Source organism: Canis lupus, chromosome 16, assembly GCF_011100685.1.
Source record: "Canis lupus familiaris isolate Mischka breed German Shepherd chromosome 16, alternate assembly UU_Cfam_GSD_1.0, whole genome shotgun sequence".
Classification (NCBI taxonomy): Eukaryota; Metazoa; Chordata; class Mammalia; order Carnivora; family Canidae; genus Canis; species Canis lupus.
In genome coordinates this window covers 19,981,878-20,005,266 of record NC_049237.1, presented here as the reverse complement: position 1 = coordinate 20,005,266, position 23,389 = coordinate 19,981,878, and the positions used below count along the sequence as shown (strand labels likewise).

Genomic DNA, 23,389 nt, shown 5'->3' with positions numbered 1-23,389 from the left:
ATGCTTTTAAGTGACACTTAAAATAGGCATTGTACAGCATAAAATTTATGCTAATAATTTAAAATTTTTTCTTTGCTTGGAACAACGTTAAAGAGCAGATAAAAACCACCAGGGCAGGGAGAGAGAGGCAGGCAGACTAAGAATGGCCAGAGAAGAAAGTTTTGGTTTTGAACAAGGGTCCCAGTGTTCACTGGGCAGTGTTCCCGGATTCTTTCTCAGCTCAGCCCTTTGCTGAGTGTCCAGGTAGAGCTCCTGCTACTCTCACCTCAACAAGGGTGCACGCAGCTACTTGCCACCCCTGCACCTGTGCTCTCTCGATTGGCCCCTGGTACAGGCCACTGGAGCCCCTCACCCTGTCTGTGAAGCCCCTCCAGTTTGGTTTCTATACCTCTCCACCCGTCGCCCCCCCCCCCCACCTCTTGCTCCCTACTTTGCTCCCCATCCCTTTTATGACTCTCACTACTTTTTGAAATTTACATTCTTATCAACAGGTGTTATTTGTTGTCTCCCCCACAGGAAGGCAGGTGCAACAGACAGGACCCCCGACCCCAAGGAGGTGGTCCTAGGGATTAGGAGGCTAGACAAGTTTTGCAAAGCACAGGACTGTAGGCTTTGCAGGCGTCAGTCACCGGAAGCCTTTGGAATAGTTTAATGTATATTTTTGTATCTACTCAGCCTGCCTAGCAAACATAATGTCATTTTCACACTTGTTAACAAATCCTCCTTTCTTCCTTAGTTGCAATTAGAAGCATTTCATAAATGAGAAAAATAACAATTCCTTTTATATGTAATGATGGTTAAGGACTTTTTAAAAATTATTTATTTATTTATTTGTTTGTTTATTTATTTATTTATTCATGAGAGACACAGAGAGAGAGGCTGAGACATAGGCAGAGGAGAAGCAGGCTCCATGCAGGGAGCCCGATGCGGGATTTGATACCAGGACTCCAGGATCACACCCTGGGCCAAAGGCAGGTAGGTGCTAAACTGCTGAGCCTCCCAGAGATCCCGGTTAAGAACTTTTAAAGCATAGTTTATCCAATCTCAGCTAAATAACGTTGCCATTCAGTGTTTGCCTGGTGAATGATTAATGGGGTCAGTACAATAGTGTGGGAATGGCTGAGCAACAACAGGGCCCCTAGCTCGCAGGAAGGCCAGGTGGGAACAAGGAGGGCTGAGTGGAGGGCTCAGAGTCACAGGGGGAGCAGGGAGGGGTGGGGTGGTGCTCTCCTCTGATGCCCGAGTTGCCTTTTTGGAGCACTGCCTTCACCACCTCTTATTTGATCCCGAAATCCCCATCCTGGGTCTGTCTGGAGGCTGTGATCCCTTGGGGCTTGGTGCCAACCTTTCCTCCCACTCCTTTCCTATAGGAATTTCCCAGCCGGCCAGTCATTTACGGAATCCCGTGAATAACTGTCCTATTTTCCTGTTTGCATTGTTCTTGCCTGCATGTGTGCCCCGTGTGCGTGGGCTCCTATCAGATGAGCTTGCACTTTCAGCTCTCACAGCACACTTTGGCCCCTTCACTCCGCACTTAGCATTGGCTGGATGCTGTTATCTTTTTCCTGTGTGTATTTCTTATCTCCTCGAATGAGTTCCTTAGATTCAGAGAAGCACCTGATTCATGCTAAGGTCCTTAGCATTCGTTTAAAAAAAATCTTGATTTTAAGTTTGCAGTAGATTAGAAATGAGGACACATATATGCCCCAAAGTATATATTCTAAAGGAGTGCAGTACAATAATCTTTTTGGGATTAAAAAAAGGAACAATGAGTATGAGGAATGATTTTGAAGTTTTTTCCAGCTATCAAGATTCAACAAGGCATTGGCGTTTAGCTTTTAATCATAACACTCACATTAGCTTGTTACTACTTACACAAAAATCCTTCAGTATATATTCATAGCAGATTTCTAACAGTGACCTGGTGTGACCTTATTCTTGTTGCTTCCCATATTCAAAAGTTAGCAAGGGTGATGTTTATAAAGTTAAATCAACATATACTTATCGATCACCTATAGTGGCCCATTCAAAGCCATGTCCTAAATATAGCTATTATTAACTATTTCTGAAATCTCAAGTTCTTATGTGTTCAGTATCCTTCTTGCTTTATTTCCCTACTGTTATTTGGGTCTGATACCCTTAGTAATTGACAGGGCAAGAACTGCCCCCCCCCCCAAAAAAAGACAGTTCTAGTTTTTAAACCAATAGTTAATATTAATTCTACAGAAACAAAATGTGTAAAATATTCAATTTTAAGAAGAATGAATATCTTCATATGTTTTTCCTTTTAAGTCTTGAATTTCAGATATTTGATAAGAGTTTAGGTTATTGATATGTAAAGCAATTACTGGTCATTTACAAGTAACATACTGGCTAAACATTAAAAAAAATATATACTAACAAAAGTACCCAGGTGAACTTTGTCTGCCTGGGAGGCCTCACTAAGTGATCCGTCTGGATGTCAGCAAATTGCTTACTAATGTGTTGACTTATGACCACCCTCAAAAGCAAAATGAAAAGCCTGGAATTTACAGCATATCAATGAATCAGTTGATAAGCTTTTACTGGTTTAATATCCTCCCAGTCTTGCTGCTTGGAGCCACTTCAAGTTAGCAACAGAATGTTTGCCATCTCTATGTGATAAAGGAAGTCAAAGGACTAAACAAACTTTAAGACCATTATGCTGTTTGGTGAGATGTAAATGAAAAAAGTAAGAGAAATCTCACGAGGAGGGTGTGGGAGCGGGCAGCCCCTAAAGTCAACCACGGCATCTGACAAATCACTAACCTTACTTTTTAAACAATGGTCAGGACTTTTAGCGTGGGTGGAGATAATATAATGCATTTGAAAAGTTTTAATTGCGGCAATAAAAGACCATACCTCAATTATATGACATATGCTAGCAGACTTTCTAGATAAGGATCAAAGACAGTCAAGGACCAACCACTGCATTCTGGGCAACACTTGGGTTTTCTGTACACACTGGTGACAGGTATGAGCACAGCAGCTTTCCTGACCTTTGCAGGCAGCTCTGATCCGAGTGCCCCAGGACCGCTGTGCCATCCCCGACAGCTCCAGTGCCTGCTCAAACAAACACGCTGCTGACACTCTGAGGGACAAAATCCAACATTTGATCTGTTCGCTTCTTTACACACGACTGCAATCTATTTGAAAGAACCCACATGATGACACCGCATCACTTTGTTCTGGTTCAGTTTGTTAGGAATGTGCCAATGATATTTTAAAGCAAAAAGAAATTCTCAGTGTATTGAAGCATTACTGTTTGCAGAAAGATGACCTCTGTATTTTATTAATTAGTTAACATCCAACAGATGCATGGAGACTACAAAGAGACTTCATTAATCCCCCGTAACGGAGGAAGGACAAGACAGGCCGGAGTTCTGTTACAAGTAAGAGAGGTCAATTTATAAAAACACAACGACTTGAGCTAATCTCATCTACAGTATTAAAAACATGTCCATCTTGGGGAGATCTTGAAGCTCTAAACAAAATAAGCATCTCCTAATTTATTGTGCCTAAGAATGTCATACTATTATCCTTCTTTTGCCTTTCTTTCCTATTAATTACAGACTTTTCCCCTGAAGGTAACATATTGTTACTGCACATTTTGCTTTGTAAACTTTCTAATTTCCAAAATGCAAATGCTAGATCTCTAACAGCTGACTGATCTACAGTTCATGCACATTTAGGTGGTGGGGAAGGTGGTGGGTGAACAGGCACATGAAAAGGCATAGGCGTCAAAAGGCAGAGCCGAAAGACAAACTTGAGTAGGAAAACCCGGCATTTCTGGAATGCCAATGACTATGTTACAAAGCTAGACTCCCACCCAGAGGAGCCTTGATAAAGTCATTGTTCATTCTGGCTTTGGAATTTGTTTTTTTTAAATGGTGGATTACTAGGAAAGCTACACACACTGCTGCTCCCGAAGCTGGACTTGAGTGCACACATTCAGTTCTGAAACACCAGCAGGATGTAATGAGAAACCCAGACCAAGAGTTGTATTTTTATTTCAAATATTTAGTTTGTGCTTTCTTGATTTTCAAGCTTCATGTTACTGACAAGCTTATGTTAAACAAAATATTTTTATAGGTATTTAAAGGAAAACAATTAGTTCAAACTTTTAAAACCTAAAACAAGTTTGTTTCTTGATGAGAATAATTGTTTCTATCATTGAAAAATGCTATTTAAATATATGTTTAAAAAAGATTTATTTATTTATTCTATAGAGAGCAAGCGAGTGAGTGTGTGCGAGAGAGTAGGGTGGGGGAGGAGCAGAGGGTAAGAACCCCAAGCAGCCTCCACACTTAGCGCAGAGCCTAGTGTGGGGCTCAGTCCCGTGACCCCAAGATCATGACCTGAGCTGAAACCAAATGTCAGACACCAAATGACTGAGCCACCCAGGTGCCCTGAAAAATGCTATTTAAATATTTTTATAAAATATTGTTTACCATTAAACTAAGACAAAAGGTAGCCTTCTGTGAGGGCAGTTCTAGGTGATGACTGCTCTCTCCACGTATGCAGGGCACGCAGTTGCTTTGTGTGTCAACATTTATTTGTTATTAGGCTGCTCTGCTTCCAAACTGCAGAATACTTATTCTACTCATGTGATTATATCCTTTAAAAAAAGCACAATAGCCAGAACCCCTAAACTGTAATATATGTATAAGCAAATACTCTATGGTTACTAAAAGTTCAAATAAAGACGATTATTTTGCTTGCCACCAATGACACCTGGTGTATTCCTACAGTGTTTCTTCTGTGGACCAGGCTTTAGAGAGTGGGAGTGCCACTAGAGCAACCATGCAAACCACTGCGTCTAAGCAGCTGCACAGAGCTGGGTGCCCACAGTCGGAGCTCTCTGACCCCACAGACATCTGCTAGGTTGTGACATCTATTGTGCTCACTGTGCCCCCCTCCCTAACAGAGCGGGCTATATTGTGTTCTATTAAGCCTGTTTATTCAATTAAAACGTATTTAAATGGAGGATCCCTGGGTGGCTTAGTGGTTTAGTGCCTGCCTTTGGCCCAGGGCGTGATCCTGGAGACCCGGGATCTAGTCCTGCATGGGGCTCCCTGGAAGGAGCCTGCTTCTCCCTCTGCCTGTGTCTCTGCCTCTCTCAATCTCATGAATAAATAAATAAAATCTTTTTTTTTTAAAGTATTTAAATGGCTAACCCACTGTGGAACATTTTTTGGGATAAGTATGAAGTAATGTACCCCCTCCTTGACATGAATGCCTCAATTTCCCATTTAGTGGATTTTCCCAGTTACTATTTTTTTTCACTGATCTGAAATGTCTCCTTACTGCAGACTGAGAGGAAAAAAATTAAGATTATAATTATTTTTTCCAACTTTGTTGAGATAGAATTGGCATATAACATTGTGTGAGTTAAAGGCATACAACCTGATGATTTGATACATTTATATCTTGCAAAATGATTACCATGATAGGGTTAGTTAATACTTGCATCATCTCACATAATTACCATTTCTTTTTTTGGTGAGATCATTTAAGATTTATCCTCTTAGCCACTTTTGAGTATGTAATATTGTATTTTTTTTTTTTTATTCAAGGTCTGTCCACGTTGTTGCAAATGGGAAGATTTCCTTCTTTTTCATGGCTGAGTAATATTCCACTATATGGATACACATTACATTTTCTTTGTCCATTTATCCATCCCTGGACACTAAGGTTGTTCTATGTCTTGGCTTGTTGAGAATAATGCTGCAGTGAACACCGGGGTGCAGGTGTCTCTTCCAGATACTGATTTCAGTTCCTTCAGAAGTGTGAGATTGCTGGATGACATTGTATTTCTATTTTTAACTATTTAAGGACCCTCCATCCTATTTTATATAGGGGTCATACCAATTTACATTCCTGCCATCAGTGCCCAAGGGCTCCCTTTTCTCCACATCTTCACTGACACTTGTTATTTCTTGTCTTTTTGATGGCAGCCATTCTTTTTAAAATTTCTTTAAAGTCTTTTATTTATTTATCATGAGGGACACAGAGAGAGGCAGAGACACAAGGTAGAGGGAGAAGCAGGATGTGGGACTTATCCCAAGACCCCAGGATCATGACCTGAGGATGGCAGCCATTCTTACAGGGGTAAGGTGCTCACTGTGGTTTTGATTTGCATTTCCCTGATGATCAGTGATGTCAAGCACCTTTTCATGTGTCTGTTGGCCATCTGGATGTCTTCTTTGGAAACATGTCTGTTCAGCTCCTTTGCCCATTTATTATTATTTTTTTATTATTTAAATAAATTTATTTTTTATTGGTGTTCAATTTGTCAACATACAGAATAACACCCAGTGCTCATCCTGTCAAGTGCCCACCTCAGTGCCCACCACCCAGTCACCCCCACCCCCCGCCCTCCTCCCCTTCCACCACACCTAGTTCGTTTCCCAGAGTTAGGAGTCTTCATGTTCTGTCCCCCTTTCTGATATTTCCCACTTATTTTTTCTCCTTTCCCCTTTATTCCCTTTCACTATTTTTTATATTCCCCAAATGAATGAGACCATATAATTTTTGTCCTCCGATTGACTTATTTCACTCAGCATAATACCCTCCAGTTCCATCCACGTTGAACCAAATGGTGGGTATTTGTCATTTCTAATGGCTGAGTAATATTCCATTGTATACATAGACCACATCTTCTTTATCCATTCATCCTTCGATGGACACCAAGCTCCTTCCACAGTTTGGCTATTGTGGACATTGCTGCTAGAAACATCGGGGTGCAGGTGTCCCGGCGTGTCATTGCATCTGTATCTTTGGGGTAAATCCCCAACAGTACAATTGCTGGGTCGTAGGGCAGGTCTATTTTTAACTCTTTGAGGAACCTCCACACAGTTTTCCAGAGTGGCTGCACCAGTTCACATTCCCACCAACAGTGCAAGAGGGTTCCCCTTTCTCCACATCCTCTCCGACATTTGTGGTTTCCTGCCTTGTTAATTTTCCCCATTCTCACTGGTGTGAGGTGGTATCTCATTGTGGTTTTGATTTGTATTTCCCTGATGGCAAGTGATGCAGAGCATTTTCTCATGTGCATGTTGGCCATGTCTATGTCTTCCTCTGTGAGATTTCTGATCATGTCTTTTGCCCATTTCATTATTGGATTATTTGTTTCTTTGCTGTTGAGTTTAATAAGTTCTTTACAGATCTTGGAAACTAGCCCTTTATCTGATACGTCATTTGCAAATATCTTCTCCCATGCTGTAGGTTGTTTTTTAGTTTTGTTGACTGTATCCTTTGCTGTGCAAAAGCTTCTTATCTTGATGAAGTCCCAGTAGTTCATTTTTGCTTTTGTTTCTTTTGCCTTCGTGGATGTATCTTGCAAGAAGTTACTGTGGCCGAGTTCAAAAAGGGTGTTGCCTGTGTTCTCCTCTAGGATTTTGATGGACTCTTGTCTCACATTTAGATCTTTCATCCATTTTGAGTTTATCTTTGTGTATGGTGTAAGAGAGTGGTCTAGTTTCATTCTTCTGCATGTGGATGTCCAATTTTCCCAGCACCATTTATTGAAGAGAGGCTTTCTTCCAGTGGATAGTCTTTCCTCCTTTGTCGAATATTAGTTGACCCTAAAGTTGAGGATCCACTTCTGGATTTTCTATCCTGTTCCATTATTCTATGTGTCTGTTTTTGTGCCAGTACCACACTGTCTTGATGACCACAGCTTTGTAGTACAACCTGAAATCTGGCATTGTGATGCCCCCAGCTATGGTTTTCTTTTTTAAAATTCCCCTGGCTATTCAGGGTCTTTTCTGATTTCACATAAATCTTAAAATAATTTGTTCCAACTCTCTGATTGCATTAAACGTGTAAATTGCCCTGGGTAACATTGACATTTTCACAATATTAATTCTTCCAATCCATGAGCTTGGAATATTTTTCCATATCTTTGTGTCTTCCTCAATTTCTTTCAGAAGTGTTCTATAGTTTTTAGGGTATAGATCCTTTACCTCTTTAGTTAGGTTTATTTCTACGTATCTTATGCTTTTGGGTTTTGCCCATTTTTAAAATCATATATTTTTTGTAAGTTATATGAGTTCCTTATATGTTTTGGAAATTAATTAACCCCTTATCAGATACATGATGCAACTATTTTCTCCCATTTGGTACATTGCCTTTTCACTTTGTTGATTTTTTTTCTTGCTGTGTGCAGAGGGTTTTTAGTTTTACATAGTCCCATTTATTTATTTTTATAATATTTTAAACTTAAAATATTTTAAAAATATTTTAAGTCATCTCTACACCCAATGTGGGGCTTGAACTCACAACCCTAAGATCAAGAGTCACATGCTCCACTGACCAAGCCAGCCAGGTGCCCCTAGTTTTGCTTTTGCTTTTGCTTTTGTTGCCTTTTGTTGCTTGTGCTTTGGGTGTTATATCCAAAGAATCATTGCCAAAACCATGTCAAGGAGACTTTTTCCCTGTTTTCTTCTAGATGTTTTGTGGTTTCAGATCTTAAATATTTCTTTAATTCATTTTGAGTTAATTTTTGTTATATCCTTTTTAACTGACCCCTTTATCATTATATAAAGAACTTTTTTTGTTTCTTGTTACAACTTTTGAGTTAAAGTCTATTTTGTCAGATTAGAAGTATAGGCATCTCTGTTCTCTTTTGGTTCCCAATTTCATGGAATATCTTTTTGCCCCTTCATCTGAGCTTGTGTGTGTCCTGAAGCTGAAAGGAGTCTTGCAGGCTGCATATAGTTGGGTCTTGTTTTCTTAATCCATCTAGCCATTTTACACCTTTTGATTGGAGAAGTGAATTCATTCTTTTATGGCTCTTTTTGTGGTTCCCGTGTTCTTTTCTTCCTCTCTTGCTGCTTTTCCTTGTGATTGATGACCTTCCACAGAGATGTGCTCTGATCCCCTTCTCTTTCTATTTTGTGTAGGCTTCCTTTGGGGTTACCGCAGGCTTATGTAAAACTCTGTATAGATATAACAATCTATTTTATACTGAACTACTTAACTTCAGTCACATACAAAAACTACCCTTTACTGCCTGTTTTATGTTATTGATGTCATGGTTTATCATTTTTTTTAAGATTTATTACAGAGAGAGGGAGAGAGAGAAAGAGATGCAAGAGCTCAAGTGTGAGCATGAGAGGGAGGGGAAGAGGGAGAGCATCTCAAGCAGACTCCCCACTGATTGCAGAGCCTGACTTGGGGCTGGATTCCAAGACCCTGAGGATCAAGACTTGAGCTGAAATCAAGAGCTGGACACCCAACTGACTGAGCCACCCAGGCACCCCACAGTTTATCTTTTTATACTGTACATTAATTAACAAATTGTAGCTCTAGGTATTTTTAATATTTTTGTCCTTTAAGCTACACACAGAGTTAAGAATTTACCACTTCAACACATTACAGTAGTAGAGGAATCTGAATTTGCCTATATTCTTACTTTTACTAGTGTGTTGTATACAGTCACGTATTTCCATGTTACTAACTAGCATCCTTTCATCTCAGCTTGAGGAAGACCATTTTGCACTTCTTGTAAGGCAGGCCTAGAGGTGGTGACATCCCTCGGTTTTGTTTGTCTGGGAGCATCTTTATTTGTCCTTCGTTTCTGAAGCACACGTTTGCCAGAGAGAGTGTTGTTGGTTGGAAGTTTTTCCTTTCAGCACTCTGAATATTTTGTCCCACTCTCCATTGGCCTGTAGGCTTAGGAGTGGTCCCCTGTGAGTGTGGAATTTTTTTTTCTCTTGCTGCTTTTAAGATTCTTTGGTTACTGAATTTTATTGTAATGTATTTTGGGGAAGATTTCATTTTTTTTGTATGTGTGATTTTTTTAATTGAGTTTGTTTGTTGACTCTGAGCTTCCTAAACTTAGCTATCCAAATCTCTCACTGATTTGGGAAGTTCTCAGCCATTATTTATTTTGATAAGCTCTCTGCCCTCTTGTTCCCTTGGATGGTATCTCATAGGTCACATATGCTTTTTCATTCTTTTTTGTTTTCCTCCAACTGGATAATTTCAAAATTCCTTTCTTCTAATTCACAGATTCTTCCTTCTCCTTGATCCATTTTGATGGTGATGCTTTCTTCTCTGTTCTTCAGTTCCAGGACTTACTTGGTTCTCTGTCATTATTTCTCTCTGCTGAGCTTGTCCTTTTGTTCATGTATTGTTTTCCTCATTCTATCAAATGCTCCTTTTTGTGTTTTCTTGCACCTCACGGAGCTTCCTTCAAACACCTGTTGTGAGTTCTTTACCAGGTAAGTTGTAGCTCTCCACATCTTTGGGGTTGGTTACTAGAAGGTTGCTGAGAATCTCCCTGATTTTCATGTTTCTTCCAGTCCTGCGTTGCTGTTGTCAAACCAATAGCAGTCGCCTTCTGTGTTTTGATTAACTGGTGTCAGGAGAGAAGTACCTCTGTCAGCCCAGCTATGGATTCTGAGGCTTTGTCAGATCTTCTGGGGATACACCTGCTCCATGTCTTGCTCCCTCTTATGCTCGTATGCCATCTCTGGATTCTGCATCACTCCACGCCAGGGACTGTTGGCCTCCCTTTAGCTTTCCCAAGGGTAGATGCTAAAACTCAAGTCTGTGGTCTCTCCCTGGCCCATGGAGTCAGGCTGGCTTTCTGTATGTGCTTACTAGCTGTCTGCCAGCGCTTGCTCTTACCCTCAGGAGTGTGCATGGAGAGCCAGCCACAGGGTGTGGGTGGGGCATATGTAGCACTCGGGGCTGTGTGGGGGATCTTCAGGTGAGGTACCCCAGTGGGGCTTCTTGATGGAGGCTGCAACACAGCTAGTAGGATCCTTGTGTCTTTCATGCCCTCTGGGAGTCCTATCTGCTACTCTTCCAGCCTCTTCCCACCCACAGTCATGCAGCTCACAACTCAGTACTTTGGACGAATATCTCTGGCAGTGTCAGAAAAAGCTGAAAAATCTGGGTGCTCACTCACATGCTTTATGTTCCCCTGAAGGAGAATCACAGCTAAGAAGATCTCTCTTGGTCCTGAGCTGTGCTGCCTTGGGGGAGGGGTGACATGGGTAAAGTGTAACTCCTCCTCTAACCCTATCCAAAGCATACCCATGGGTGTTATGGATCTTTTCATTTGGAAACCTGGATTCATAAAGGCTCTCTTGTATGTGGGTAATTGTCTGAGGCAGCGCTCTCCAGGGGCTCACAGACTGTGGCTAAGATGCGCTAGAGCAGGTTCGTAGGCCCCTTCAGGGTCCACAGGAACCAAGGTGTGTATCCCTATTACTGGACACGTGGGTGGGTGAGACTCCTTCTGGGTCCCTTGCCATATGGTGCTGGATTCCACAGTTCCCACCGAAGCACTCTGATCTATGGTTGGATGGCAGACTGTTGTAGCCAAAGGGGTGGTGGTGGGTATGAATGAGGAACATTTCATTTGGCCATGTTGCTAATGTCACCCCAGAAAATATTTTTTTTCCTGATCAGTACTTGTACATTCCTCATTAAGCTTATTTTTAGGTGTTAACTATTATGAAAGGGATCCTTTCCATTGCACTTTGTATCTCACTCTTGTTGCTCTATAGGAAACAATCATTGCATATTTATCTGCAGTTTGAACATCTTCTAATAGTTCTAATAATTTTTCAAATGATTTTATTGATTTTAAATCATGTGTATAGAGAATATATGTAATACATACAAACACACACACATTGTATTTTGTTTTCTTGTATTACTGCAGTGGCAAGGATTGGCCAAAGTGTGTTGATAGTGGGCAACCTATTTTGCATTTTTAGGGTTTCACTATCTAAAAGTTTTTAGTTTCTGATGTATGGTCTTTACTGTGATAAGGAAATGTTACTTAGCTCAAGATTGCTGTCATTAAAAATGGCTGTTTAGTATCTTTTCAGTAAAGATTTAAGTGATTTTTAAAAAAAAAGATTTTATTTATTTATTCATGAGAGACATAAAGGCAGAGACATAGGCAGAGGGAGAAGCAGGCTCCTCGAGGGGAGCCCAGTGCGGGACTCGATCATAAGATTCTGGGACCACTCCCTAAGCCAAAGGCAGACACTTAACCACTGAGCAACCCAGGTGTCCTGAGATGATTTTTTTTTTTAAGATTGAGATGATTTAATTTTTCTCAGTCATCTTTATATATTTCTGTGTTTCTTATGTTGATAGGAGTTAATTTTAATTATAATTTCAGATTTAAGAGCATGAAGTTGTATGTCTTTTATCATTTTAAAATGATTTCCACATATATGATTATGCCTCCCATTCTGTGTGTCTGCATTCTGTTTTAACTGTTTTAACTCTGGTAGGACGTTACCTTGTACCTGTTAGTTTTTTTAAATACTGATGAGATATCTTCTAGTTTCTCTTTCCCAAAATACCAGCTATTGACTTCATTTACCAGTTTTACTTTTATCGTAATAAATTACTTTTATCTTTATACTTTTTACTTCCTACATTTAAAAATTCATTAATATTTAATAGCTTTTTGACTCAAATGGTTAGTTCATCATTTTTTAATCTTTCTTATTTAATAATAAATACGCTTGACACTATTTGCTACATGTGTTACAGTGCCACATGTACCACGGTGTTAGCTGTATGCCACAGAACACTAGTGTGCTCAGTGTCATGAGCACCAGGACAATGTATAATTTAGACTCTGAATTTCCAGATGCACTTTAATATTCATTTGTTTTATTGTGATTTTCTATTTTTTATGCCTTTTACTTTTTTTTTTAAGATTGTATTTATTTAATTGAGAGAGGGAGAGCACAAGCAAGGGAGAAGGTCAGGGAGCTGAGCAGGGAGCCTAATGTGGGCCTCGATCCCAGGATCCTGGGATCATGATCTGAGCCAAAGGCAAACATTTAACTGACTAAACCACCCATGCACCCTGTGATTTTCTTTTTTCTTTTTCTTTTTTTTTTTTTTTTTGCACCCTGTGATTTTCAATTTTATTTCTTCTTTTTGCATTTGCCTCATTTATTTTTGAGCATGCCTTTATATAGGACATTTTTTTTTTTTGATCCAAATGTGTCTCTCCTAAGCAGCTAGTAGTGGGTTTTTTTTCCAATATGTTTGTTATTTGATAGGAAATTAATCTCAATGTTTGCTGTAATTACTGTTATATTTTAACCCTATCATCCTACCTTTTCTACATGTTACTCTTTCTTGTTGCCTTTTCTTGGAAATCCTTTACTATCCCCACATACATATCTACCTTGGTCTTTACAATTGCTGTGTAGTAATCACTATATGGATGCTTCTTGGTGGCAGGCTCTTTGTTCTTTCTCTTTTATAATCATTGCTATAGTGAACATAGTCATGGATACATCTCAGCAAACATGTATATCTGTAGCGTGACTTCTAGAGAGGGGCTCGGAGAACCCCCAGCCACTGGCTTTCTCAGCCAGAAAGATGTGCATTCTTTGTTCTACCAATGGCCTATAAGAATATCCATTTCCCCTTCAGTCTCATCAGTACTAGATAATTATCATCACATTTTTCAATTCTTGCCAATCTAATAGATGAAACAGGTTCTTATTTTTGTTTAGTTTTCTTTAATTATGAGTCAGGTTGAACATCATTTTATATAGTAACCATGCATGTTGTCCTCCTTCTGTAAACTGCTGTCACATACTAAGGAGATTTGCCCCTGGTCCTTTGAATTGCAAATATATTTGCCTGATTTGTCATTGGTCTTAATTTTTTCTCCCTCTACGTAAGTGTATATAGTTATCAGTCAGTTCCTATATGGTGTGTGTGTCTATGTTTGTGTGTGTGGTTTTAAAATCCTAGATCATAAATTTATAATGCTTTCTTCTAAAGGCGTTATGTTTTCATTTTCCTGTTTAATTCTTTGTTAAACAGAGCATATTTTGTTATAAGTTGTGAAACCTATTTTTGTTTATATCCTCTCTCCTTCTCCCATCCTCCCATTCCCAGTCCACTGCCTTGGATTTAGAAACTGTGCATCCCAGTCTAACACTGCTGGAGTTTATCCTTACATTTTAATTGTTAGTATTTCACTACAGTGTATTCGGTCTTCTATATGTATGTATATATGTCTGAGTTGTGACCTCTTTAAGGTTTAGCTGCAAACACAACCACACACCACCCCTGACTAAATCATCCTGCATGTGCCTTCTAAGACCCAGGACACTATACCCAACAGCAACAATACAGTTAACACACTACAGAGATTTATCATTGACATACCACGGTCATAATAATGATCTATATTCACATTCCCAATATCCCAATTATCACACTTGTTTTAGTTTTAGTTTTGATCCAGAATCTGATCAAAGACCTGTCATTTCCTCTAAATTTTATAGTTCTCAGACTTCTTTATTCTAGAACATTCCTTAGTCATTTCTTTTGTCTTTATGACATTGACATTTTATAGTCCAAGCCAGCTGTTTTACAGGATATTCCTCACTTTGAATTTACCTGATCACATACTTTCTTGATTGGGTTTCAGGTTAAGCATTTTGGCATGAAAGTGCAAACGTGATGTTTTGTCCTAGTACACTCTGTGCACAATAGGAGCACATGGTGTCAACTTGTCCAGTTATTGCTAATTTCATTCATTGGGCTGAGATGTCTGTCAGACCTTTCCAATAGGTCTTTCTCATACTCTTTGTTAATTATACATAATCTGTGGGTTGATACTTTGAGACTGTGTGAATATCCTATTCCTCAACAATCTTTTACCCAGTAGTTTATAGTATTTTAATTTGTTGATAAAAGTTCTTCACAAACTATCACTTGTGTATACATCCACATGGTCTGGATGCATCTATACAATCCTGTGTAATGTGAAATTCTTTCAGATTTTATTAAAATGTTAAAACAAATTGGCCTTTAAAATTATAAATAAAATTGTAGATGAACAGTTCCTAGACCATAACTCAGGCTATAACTCAGCAGGAGAGTTTTTAAAAGGTAGGGAAAAATCATTAAATTGCAAGGACCATTCAGGAAATGACTAAGAAGTGGTCTATATAGGAAAGAACACCCTCTGGGCTCTGACCACATAGACATTCAAACAAGAAGCTGGCTCCTTCTCTGCAGTTTCACTTTTCACAGTTTCAGTTACCTGCTGCCAACATGGTCCCAGAGCAGATGATCCTCCCCTGATGTAGTGTCAGAAGGTCAATATAGTCTAATGCTATGCCACATGCCTGGGTCATTCACCCCCCCTTCATCTCGTCATGTGGGCATTTTATCATCTCACGATCTCACGTCATCACAAGGAGGATGAATGCAGTAAGATATATTGAGAGAGAGAGAAAGAGAGAGAGAGAGAGAGAGAGAGAGAGACCAGAGTCACAGGACTTGTTACAGCATATCATTATAATTTTTGTATTTTATTATTTGTTGTTGTTCATTTCTTACTGTGCCTAATTTATAAATTGAAATTTATCACAGGTATGTATAGGAAAAAAATGTAGTATATATAGGGTTCTGTACTATCTGCAATCTCAGGCATCTGCTGGGGTCTTGGAACACATTCCCCAGGGCTAAGGGCAGACAATTGTGTAAGGCATGTATCCATACAAGCAACTAGGAACAACGACAAGAGTGTGTACCTACTACAAATATAATATCTGACAGTAAATGCTTTATTTATTTATTTATTTATTTATTTATTTATTTATTTATTTGAAGAATGGGAGTAGAGGGGGCAGCAGGAGAGGGAAAGAGAACCGTAAGCAGGCCCCACACCTAGCACAGAGCTCAACATGAGGTTCAAACTTACTACCCTGGAATCATGACCTGAGCTGAAGTCAAGAGTCAGATGCTTAACCAGCTGAGCCACCCCCTGTCTTCATTTATTTTAAATTAGTTGTGGCAATCCTAAAATTTGTATGGAACCACAAAAGACCCTGAATAGCCAAAGCAATTTTTAAAAAGAAAAATAAAGCTGGAGGCACCATGATTCCAGACTTCAACCTCTAGTACAGAGCTGTAGTGATCAAAATTGTATCATACTGGTACAGAAACAGACACATAGATCGATGGAACAGAATAGAAACCCAGAAATAAACCTACAATTATATGGCCAATTAATCTTCAACAAAGCAGAAAAGAATATCCAATGGGATAAAGACAGTCTGTTCAACAAATGGTGCTGCAAAAAAGTGGACAGCCACATGCAAAACAGTCAAACTGGACCACTTTCTTACCCTATGCACAAAAATAAATTCAAAATGGATTAAAGACCCAAAGCCTAAAAATCCTTGAAGAGAACTTAGGTAGTAATTTTTCTGACATTAACCATAGCAACTTTTTCTAGATATGTCTCCTCAGGAAACAAAAGCAAAGATAAACTATTAGGATTACATCAAAATAAAAGGCTTCTGCACAGTGAAGGAAACAATCAACAAACTAAAAGGCAACCTATGAAATGGGAGAAGATATTTGCCAATGATACGTCTGATTATAGGTTAGTATCCAAAATATATAAAGAACTGATACAGCTCAACACCCAAGAATCAAATAATCCAGTTAAGAAATGAGAAGAAAGGAACAGACATTTGTCCATAGAAGACATTCAGATGGCCAACACACCCATGAAAAGATGCTCAATATCTCTCATCATCAGGGAAATGCAGATCAAAACCACAATAATATCACCTCATACCAGTCAGAATGGCTAAAATCAACAACATAGAAAACAAGTGTAGGGTAGGATGTGGAGAAAAAGGAACCCTCATGAAGTTAGTGGGAATGCAACCTAGTATGGCTTCTGTGGAAAACAGTATGGGGGTTCCTCAAAAAGTTAAAAATAGAACTACTCCATGGTCCAGTAATTGCACTACTGTGTATTTACCCCCCAATACGAAACTACTAACTCAAAGGGATACATGCACCCCTATGTTTGTTGCAGCATCTACAATAGCCAAGGTATGGAAGCAGCCCAAGTGTCCACTGATTGATGGAGAAAGAAGATGTGGTATATACACAATGAAATATTACTCAGCCATCAAAAAGAACAAAAACTTACCATTTGCAATATCATGGATGGCTCTAGAGAGTATTGTGCTAAGTGAAATAAGTCAGAGAAAGACAAATACCATATGAGTTCACTCATATGTGGAATGTAAGAAACAAAACAAATGGACAGGGTCGGGGGACAGGAGAGAGAGGCAAGAAACAGACTTTTTTTTTTTTTTTGAGAGAGAGAGAAAGTGAGCACACTGAGAGAGAGTGAAAGGGAAAAGCAGACTCCATGTTGAGCAAAAGATCCGACGTGGGGCTCAATTACAGGACCCCAAGATCACGACCTGAGCTGAAGGCAGATACTTAACCGTCTGAGCCACCCAGGCACCTCAAGAAGCAGACTCTTAACTATAAAGAACAAATTGATGGTTACCAGAGGGGATGGGATAAGTGGGTGATGGTGTTAAAGATGGCACTGTTTGTGATGACCAATGGGTATTGTATGGAAGTGGTGAGTCACTGAATTCTACACCTGATACTAATACTACACTGTATGTTAACTGGATTAAAAAAATAAGATGAGATTTGGGCTTATAGATTTCTATGTTTATAGCCAAATAGGGTAAGTGAGTAGAGTGAGGAATGAAGAAATTGCAGATAACATTTAGGAAACTAGCAGAAAGAGCTGAGGATTATTGAGTTAATTAAAAAATAGACAGTGATGCAATTATAAAATGCCTATTTGTGCAACAAATTGAGTTTAGCGCTAAATCAGTACTTTTGGGGAAGAATGATCTGAATTACAGTGTGTGATTTTGTAAGCGTGTGTGTGCATGTGTGTTTGTGTGCATGTGTGTGCATCTTTGTGTATAGATATATAATTAATCAAGTGTCATGACTGCTTTATGTGAAAGTAGAGTAGCCTGTATTTTCAAAAATTATTATAAGATGACATATGCAAATGAAAAAATATTTATACACATGGGTAAAACGACTATCATCTGTAATTAAAATTTTGTAAGGGAAAAAAAGCAATAATTTCTAATTAACTGCTAAACAAAGCAAAGCTTTTCTCATGTCTACCCCACAAGCAGAGATGGGAAGGGGAGCTTTAACTAGGACTATGTCCCCTTTTCCTAAATATCCTTTGCTCCCTAATTCATGCCATAAGGTGCATGAATGACTCAGAGAACAGTTTTCTTATACACATGTAGAATGTCAGATTCTGTCTCCATAGTCTCTGCCCAACCCCTGGCTGCCTCTACTTCTGTGACCAGCCGGAGCTGCCCATCACTAGAGCCACCCCACACCTGTGTCAGCTGGAGTGGACCCCTCGTGGCATCTCCACCCAGTGCTCAGGCTGGCCTTGCCATACAAAGGAATCTGCCATACAAAGGAATCTGTGGTTCAGTCTTCTTGTCTTCCAGATATATAGGATTTTAGGGTCATTTATTCATATGTTGCATTTAATGTTGTCCTACTCCTGAGGGCAGATAAATGTATTTTCTTAATTAAATCTAATATTTAATGACGTCACAATTAGCCAAAATCCAGATTTCTTTTGCACACACTAATAACTACATTGCTTGGACTAACTGCCTGAGCAATGAGGAAAGGCACTGGGAAAATCTGGCTTCATTCTGTTTGAGAGTGGAGCCTAAATGCACTTAGTTTCTGGATCCCTACGCAGCTCTGGCACTTTCAAGTAGCCCCTCACCTAGGGCACAGACAAGGATGGCGGGGTTCAAGATGCACGGAGAGACAGCTCCTCGGCCTGTGAAGCTCAGATTGGGAGTCTGATAAAACCATAAATCAGCCTATTCCTCCAGCACAGGACTGAGGTCACTTAGCTTCCCATGCTGAGGGACGTAATAATTAGGGGGAGAAAAGGGATCTCTTTATACAGTTAAGGGTAATTTTCTATCACTCATTATTCCAGATGAGAGTGCAGGCTAAAACAACAAATAAATGTAGGGAAGATCTAAATAAATGTGTAAGGGATACTTCCATAAATAATGATTACAGGAACATGCAACTGTTGAGTTTTAGCGATTTAAAGCTAACATGATGTGAGAACACCAGACTTTCCAATTACTAAATCTGAAGCCGTTACCATAAAGATGACCTCGAGCAACACACTAACATTTGTAATGATTGAACATTCTCAGTGCCTGCTGTGCACTAGGCCTTTGTCAGGACAACTCTAATTCTTCGGGCAGCTCTGCAGGGCAGAGATTATTACTGTCATATCACAGAGGAGGACACGGAGGCTTTGCCTGAGCCGCCAAGCTGCTGAGGGCAGGACTGGGGTGAGCGTGGGTGCAGCTGGCTCCCCTGACTCCACCACACCATGCCTGTCCTTTCCATATGGGGTATAGTGTGGAAAACTGTTAAGCCAAAGAAGTACACATAAAAGCTAAAAAATGGTTTAAAGAAATGGTAGAAACTGAGGTTATTTATTTCTGAAACTCTCACATTTTGGTTACCTCATGGGGCCCAAGGAGACACTTTTTTATAACTTGCAGTTCAAGGGTTATGAAAATCTTAAGCTTTATCCATTCCATTATCTGAAGAGATTATTTAAGGAAGTATCACGAAATGGCAAAACAAAAGTTTTGAACTTAACCTTCTAATTTTATGAAATTTATGATTTAACTAGAAAAAATCTCGCAGTACTCTGCCGCCCGGTTGGAAAGCCAGTTTATGTTGAATGGGGTTTTTAGTAGCTTCTCAAGCATTTGTAAAAAGCCTACAAATGAAGTGAGTCTCCAGGCTTCACTGCCTCTGCCAGCCTCCCTGACCCCAGTGAATCACTGGTGGGCACAGACTATCTGGAGAATCAAGGATCTTGACCTACCTTTTCTTCAAAGAATTTTCTCCTCAACTTGGCATCTGTGGGAGGTACTGTTCTCCTCAGGTCTTGGTACCACTTTCTGACCACATGTCCCCTCCAGTAGGCTTGGATCCTAGAACACGGATGTTTGAAATGACTAACTCAGGATGGCCTTAGCAGGTACTTCACAAGAGAGCAAGGACCCGGGGGAGGCAGCGGCCAAGGAGGGAGGCAAAATCCCTCCTTCCTTTAAAATGAGTCATCACGGCTGGCAGGCGAGGGGGACCCCTGTCCTACCTTGTCGCACACTTTGTTTTGAATAGCCGGGCTCCATCATGAATCACTCTGGTTTGATACTGGTTCCTTCTACAGAGAGGGCAGGTTTTTTTATTTGTGAACTTTTCAAAAGCCTGGAGGCATGCCTGAAGAAAAACATTTCACTTAGAATTGTATAAGTAATTACTTATAAATAACACTTTCACTTCTAATGTAATTATAGTGTTCTTTTCTCTCATAATTATGAGACAGTCCAATTTAGATTTTAAAGGGAAGAAGTTTCATCAGATGTTAACACCTTCCTCATGAAACTTGTTCCAAAAATGAAAATTTACAAGAATATACATGCAGATACATCAAAAACTTCTGAAAACCACTCGTGTCGAGGTAGATGATCCCAGCGTAGAAGGCTACCATGCAGTCAGTCATAGGAAGCAAGCTGTCACTCACTTTGATGCACATTACTCACAGCACTGTGTTATATAAACATTTGTGGTTCTTTTGTCACATAAAATTCATAATTTTCATAACAGGATGAATTGTACTATAGCCTAAAGTCATATTTCTAACTCTAAGTGATGATTATGGATAAAATAAGTGGTTCTTTTTAGGAGACTTTAAATGAATAAGAGCTATGAGGGTGACACACTGCAACACTTTATGAGGGAGGGAGGCAGGATTCACTCACTCTGTGAAACACATGGGAACATGAAAGCAGCACCTGTGCATGAGAAGACAAAAAAATGTTTGAAGTTTAAAGGAGTTTTGAAAAAGCAGCAGCATAAATGCATTTAATTAAAAAGAAAAATTCTGAGTGCTTAAAAGGTAGGCTTGTTTCTTTGAAAAATGAAAAAATGCAGATTAATAACCTTGATATTTCTAATATTTAGTATTTAAGTTGAGCACAGCACAGGTATATAATTCAACAAGAAAAGCTAAGTTAACAACAATCTGAACATCAAACACACCGTGTTTGCTAGGAAGCCATTAATATTAGTGTATACTTACAACTTCTGATGTGGCTGCATCTCCTGGGTGGATCTAAGGAAGGATACAGGCTGGAGTGGGGGTGTGTGGGGACGGGGCAGGGCTTTGTTCAGCTGAGGGGCACTCCTGACTTGTTTAGCATCCAGCGTGTTAACTGTGACACACTTAAATTTAAAATGTCTCAGAAATAAGGAATCACCTTTTCCTCTTAAATGTAGGGGAAGTACACTCACAAGAAAATGTCACCTCTCTGGGACCCCGATTCCCCACCACATAGTGGGGATATTCTAAGGAGGAAGCGAGGTGCTTCTTCTGGAAGGAGAACCAGGGGATGACAGCAAGACACCAGCAGGAATGAGCTGCGCACGCACGGAGGGAGGTCAACGAGGGCTCCAAGCTCTCAGCCACTGGCTTATCTTCTCTGAAGTGTGGGGGACCAAGAGAAGAGAGGGCGGGAGAGACTCTGGGGATCACCCAAGTCTCGGACACGAGGGCCACCTGGTCTTGGTCATGCTCTCCCATTTTTAAAGTGACCGCCCCCCTCCCTGCCTTCACTCTACTCTTTTTAAATAGGAAGAATGGAAGAAATATCGCAATAAATAGAACTTACAAAGTTGTAAAACCTTGACTTGAAACTTACTGCCCACAAGCCTAAACTGGAAAACTTCAGTAATATGGTCCTTTTTAATTTCACCATTTAATCTCATAGCAGCCTTTTGCATGCTCAGGTCCCCATTCTTTTTTTTTTTTTTTTTTAGAAATTTTTATTTAAATTCTAGTTATGAATATACAGTGTAATGTTAGTTTCAGGTGTACAGTACAGTGAGTCATCACTTCCATATGTCACCCGGTGCTCAGCATGACAGGTGCCTCCTTCATCCCCATCCCCCTCACCTCCCTTCAGCAGCCCTCACTGGGTTCTCTGTCGTTAAGAGTCTCTTCATGGTTTGTTTCCCACTGTTTCTGCTCTGTGAACGGTGCTGGTGCTATTTGGTAGGGATCACATTAAATGTGCAGGTTGCTTTGGGTAGTGCGGACATTCTAACAGTGTTGGTTCTTCCAGTCCATGAGTATGCAATACTTTCCCATTTCTTTGTGCCCTCTTCAGTTCCATTCATAAGTGTTCTGTAGTTTTCAGAGTACAGATCTTTTACTTTTTTTGGTTAGGTTTATTCCTAGGTATCTCATGGTTTTTGGTGTAATTGTAAATGGGATCAATTTCTTGATTTCTTTTTCTGCTGCCTGTTATTGGTGTATAGGAATGCAACAGATTTCTGTGCGTTGATTTCATATCCCGTGACTTTGCTGATTCATGTTTTATTAATTCTAGCAATTTTTTGGTGGAGTCTTTAGGGTTTTCTACATAGAGTATCATGTCATCTGCAAATTATGAAAGTACGGCATCTTCCTTGCTGATTTGGATGCCTTGTTCTTGTGGCCTGATTGCTGAGGCTAGGACTCTAGTACTATGTTAGCAGTGGTGAGAGTGGACATCCTGTCTTGTTCCTGACCGTAGGGGAAAGCTCTCAGTTTTTTTCCCACTGAGCATGATATTAGCTGTGGGTTTTTTGTATACAGCCTTTGTGATGTTGGGGTATGTTCCTTCTGTCCCAACTTTGTTGAGGGTTTTTATCAAGAATTGATGGTGTAGTTTGTCAAAGGCTTTTTCTGCATCTATTGACAAGATCATATGGTTCTTTCTTATCCTTTCTTATATTAATGTGGTCACACTGAATTATTTGTGTATATAGAACCAGCTCTGCAGCCCGGGAATAATTTTCCAGTTGATTGTAGTGAAGAATCCTCTTAATGTACCGTTGGATCTGATTTGCTAGTATCTTGTTGAGAATTTTTGCATCCATGTTCATCAGAGATATTGGCCTGTAATTCTTTTTTAGGAGAATAGTCTTTGATTGTGGAATCAAGGTAATGCTGGTGTCATAGAATGAGTTTGGAAGTTTTTCTCCCATTTCTATTTTTTTGGAACAGTTTGAAAAGAATAGGTATTAATTCTTTAAATATCTAATAGAGAATCCCTGGGAAGCCATCTGGCCCTGGACTTTGGTTTGTTGAGAGATTTTTGATTATTGCTTCAATTTCTTTGCTGGTTATGGATCTGTTCAAATTTTCTATTTCTTCCTATTTCAGTTTTGGTAGTTTGTAGGTTTCTAGGGCTTTGTTAATTTCTTTCAGATCCCCCAGTTTGTTGGCATATAATTTTTCATAATATTCTGTTATGATTATTTATAATTTCTCTGTTGTTGTGATCTCTCCTCTTTATTATTTTGTTTATTTGGGACCTTTCTCTTTTTTATAAGTTTGGCAGGGGGATTTACCAATTTTATTAATTCTTTTGAAAACCAACTC

General features: G+C 39.6%; 1 protein-coding gene across 7 annotated transcripts in view; it reads right to left on the bottom strand.

Annotated features, from left to right (window-relative positions):
* RNF32 (ring finger protein 32) overlaps positions 1-23,389 on the bottom strand; it is a 44,788-nt gene that overhangs the window by 8,985 nt on the left and 12,414 nt on the right. For 6 of the 7 annotated variants that reach the window (XR_005371381.1, XR_005371380.1, XM_038559817.1 and 3 more), the window contains exons 5-7: positions 20,724-20,756; positions 20,057-20,181; positions 19,784-19,892 (exon numbers count right to left, since the gene is read on the bottom strand). Coding sequence is in view for 5 of the 7 variants with exons in the window: in XM_038559817.1 (XP_038415745.1) it covers positions 19,784-19,892; positions 20,057-20,181; positions 20,724-20,756 (267 nt within the window). In the remaining 2 variants the exon portion in view is untranslated. Of the gene's footprint in view, positions 1-12,917; positions 15,221-19,783; positions 19,893-20,056; positions 20,182-20,723; positions 20,757-23,389 lie in introns of those variants that run through there. The other variant, XM_038559818.1, reaches the window with a different exon arrangement.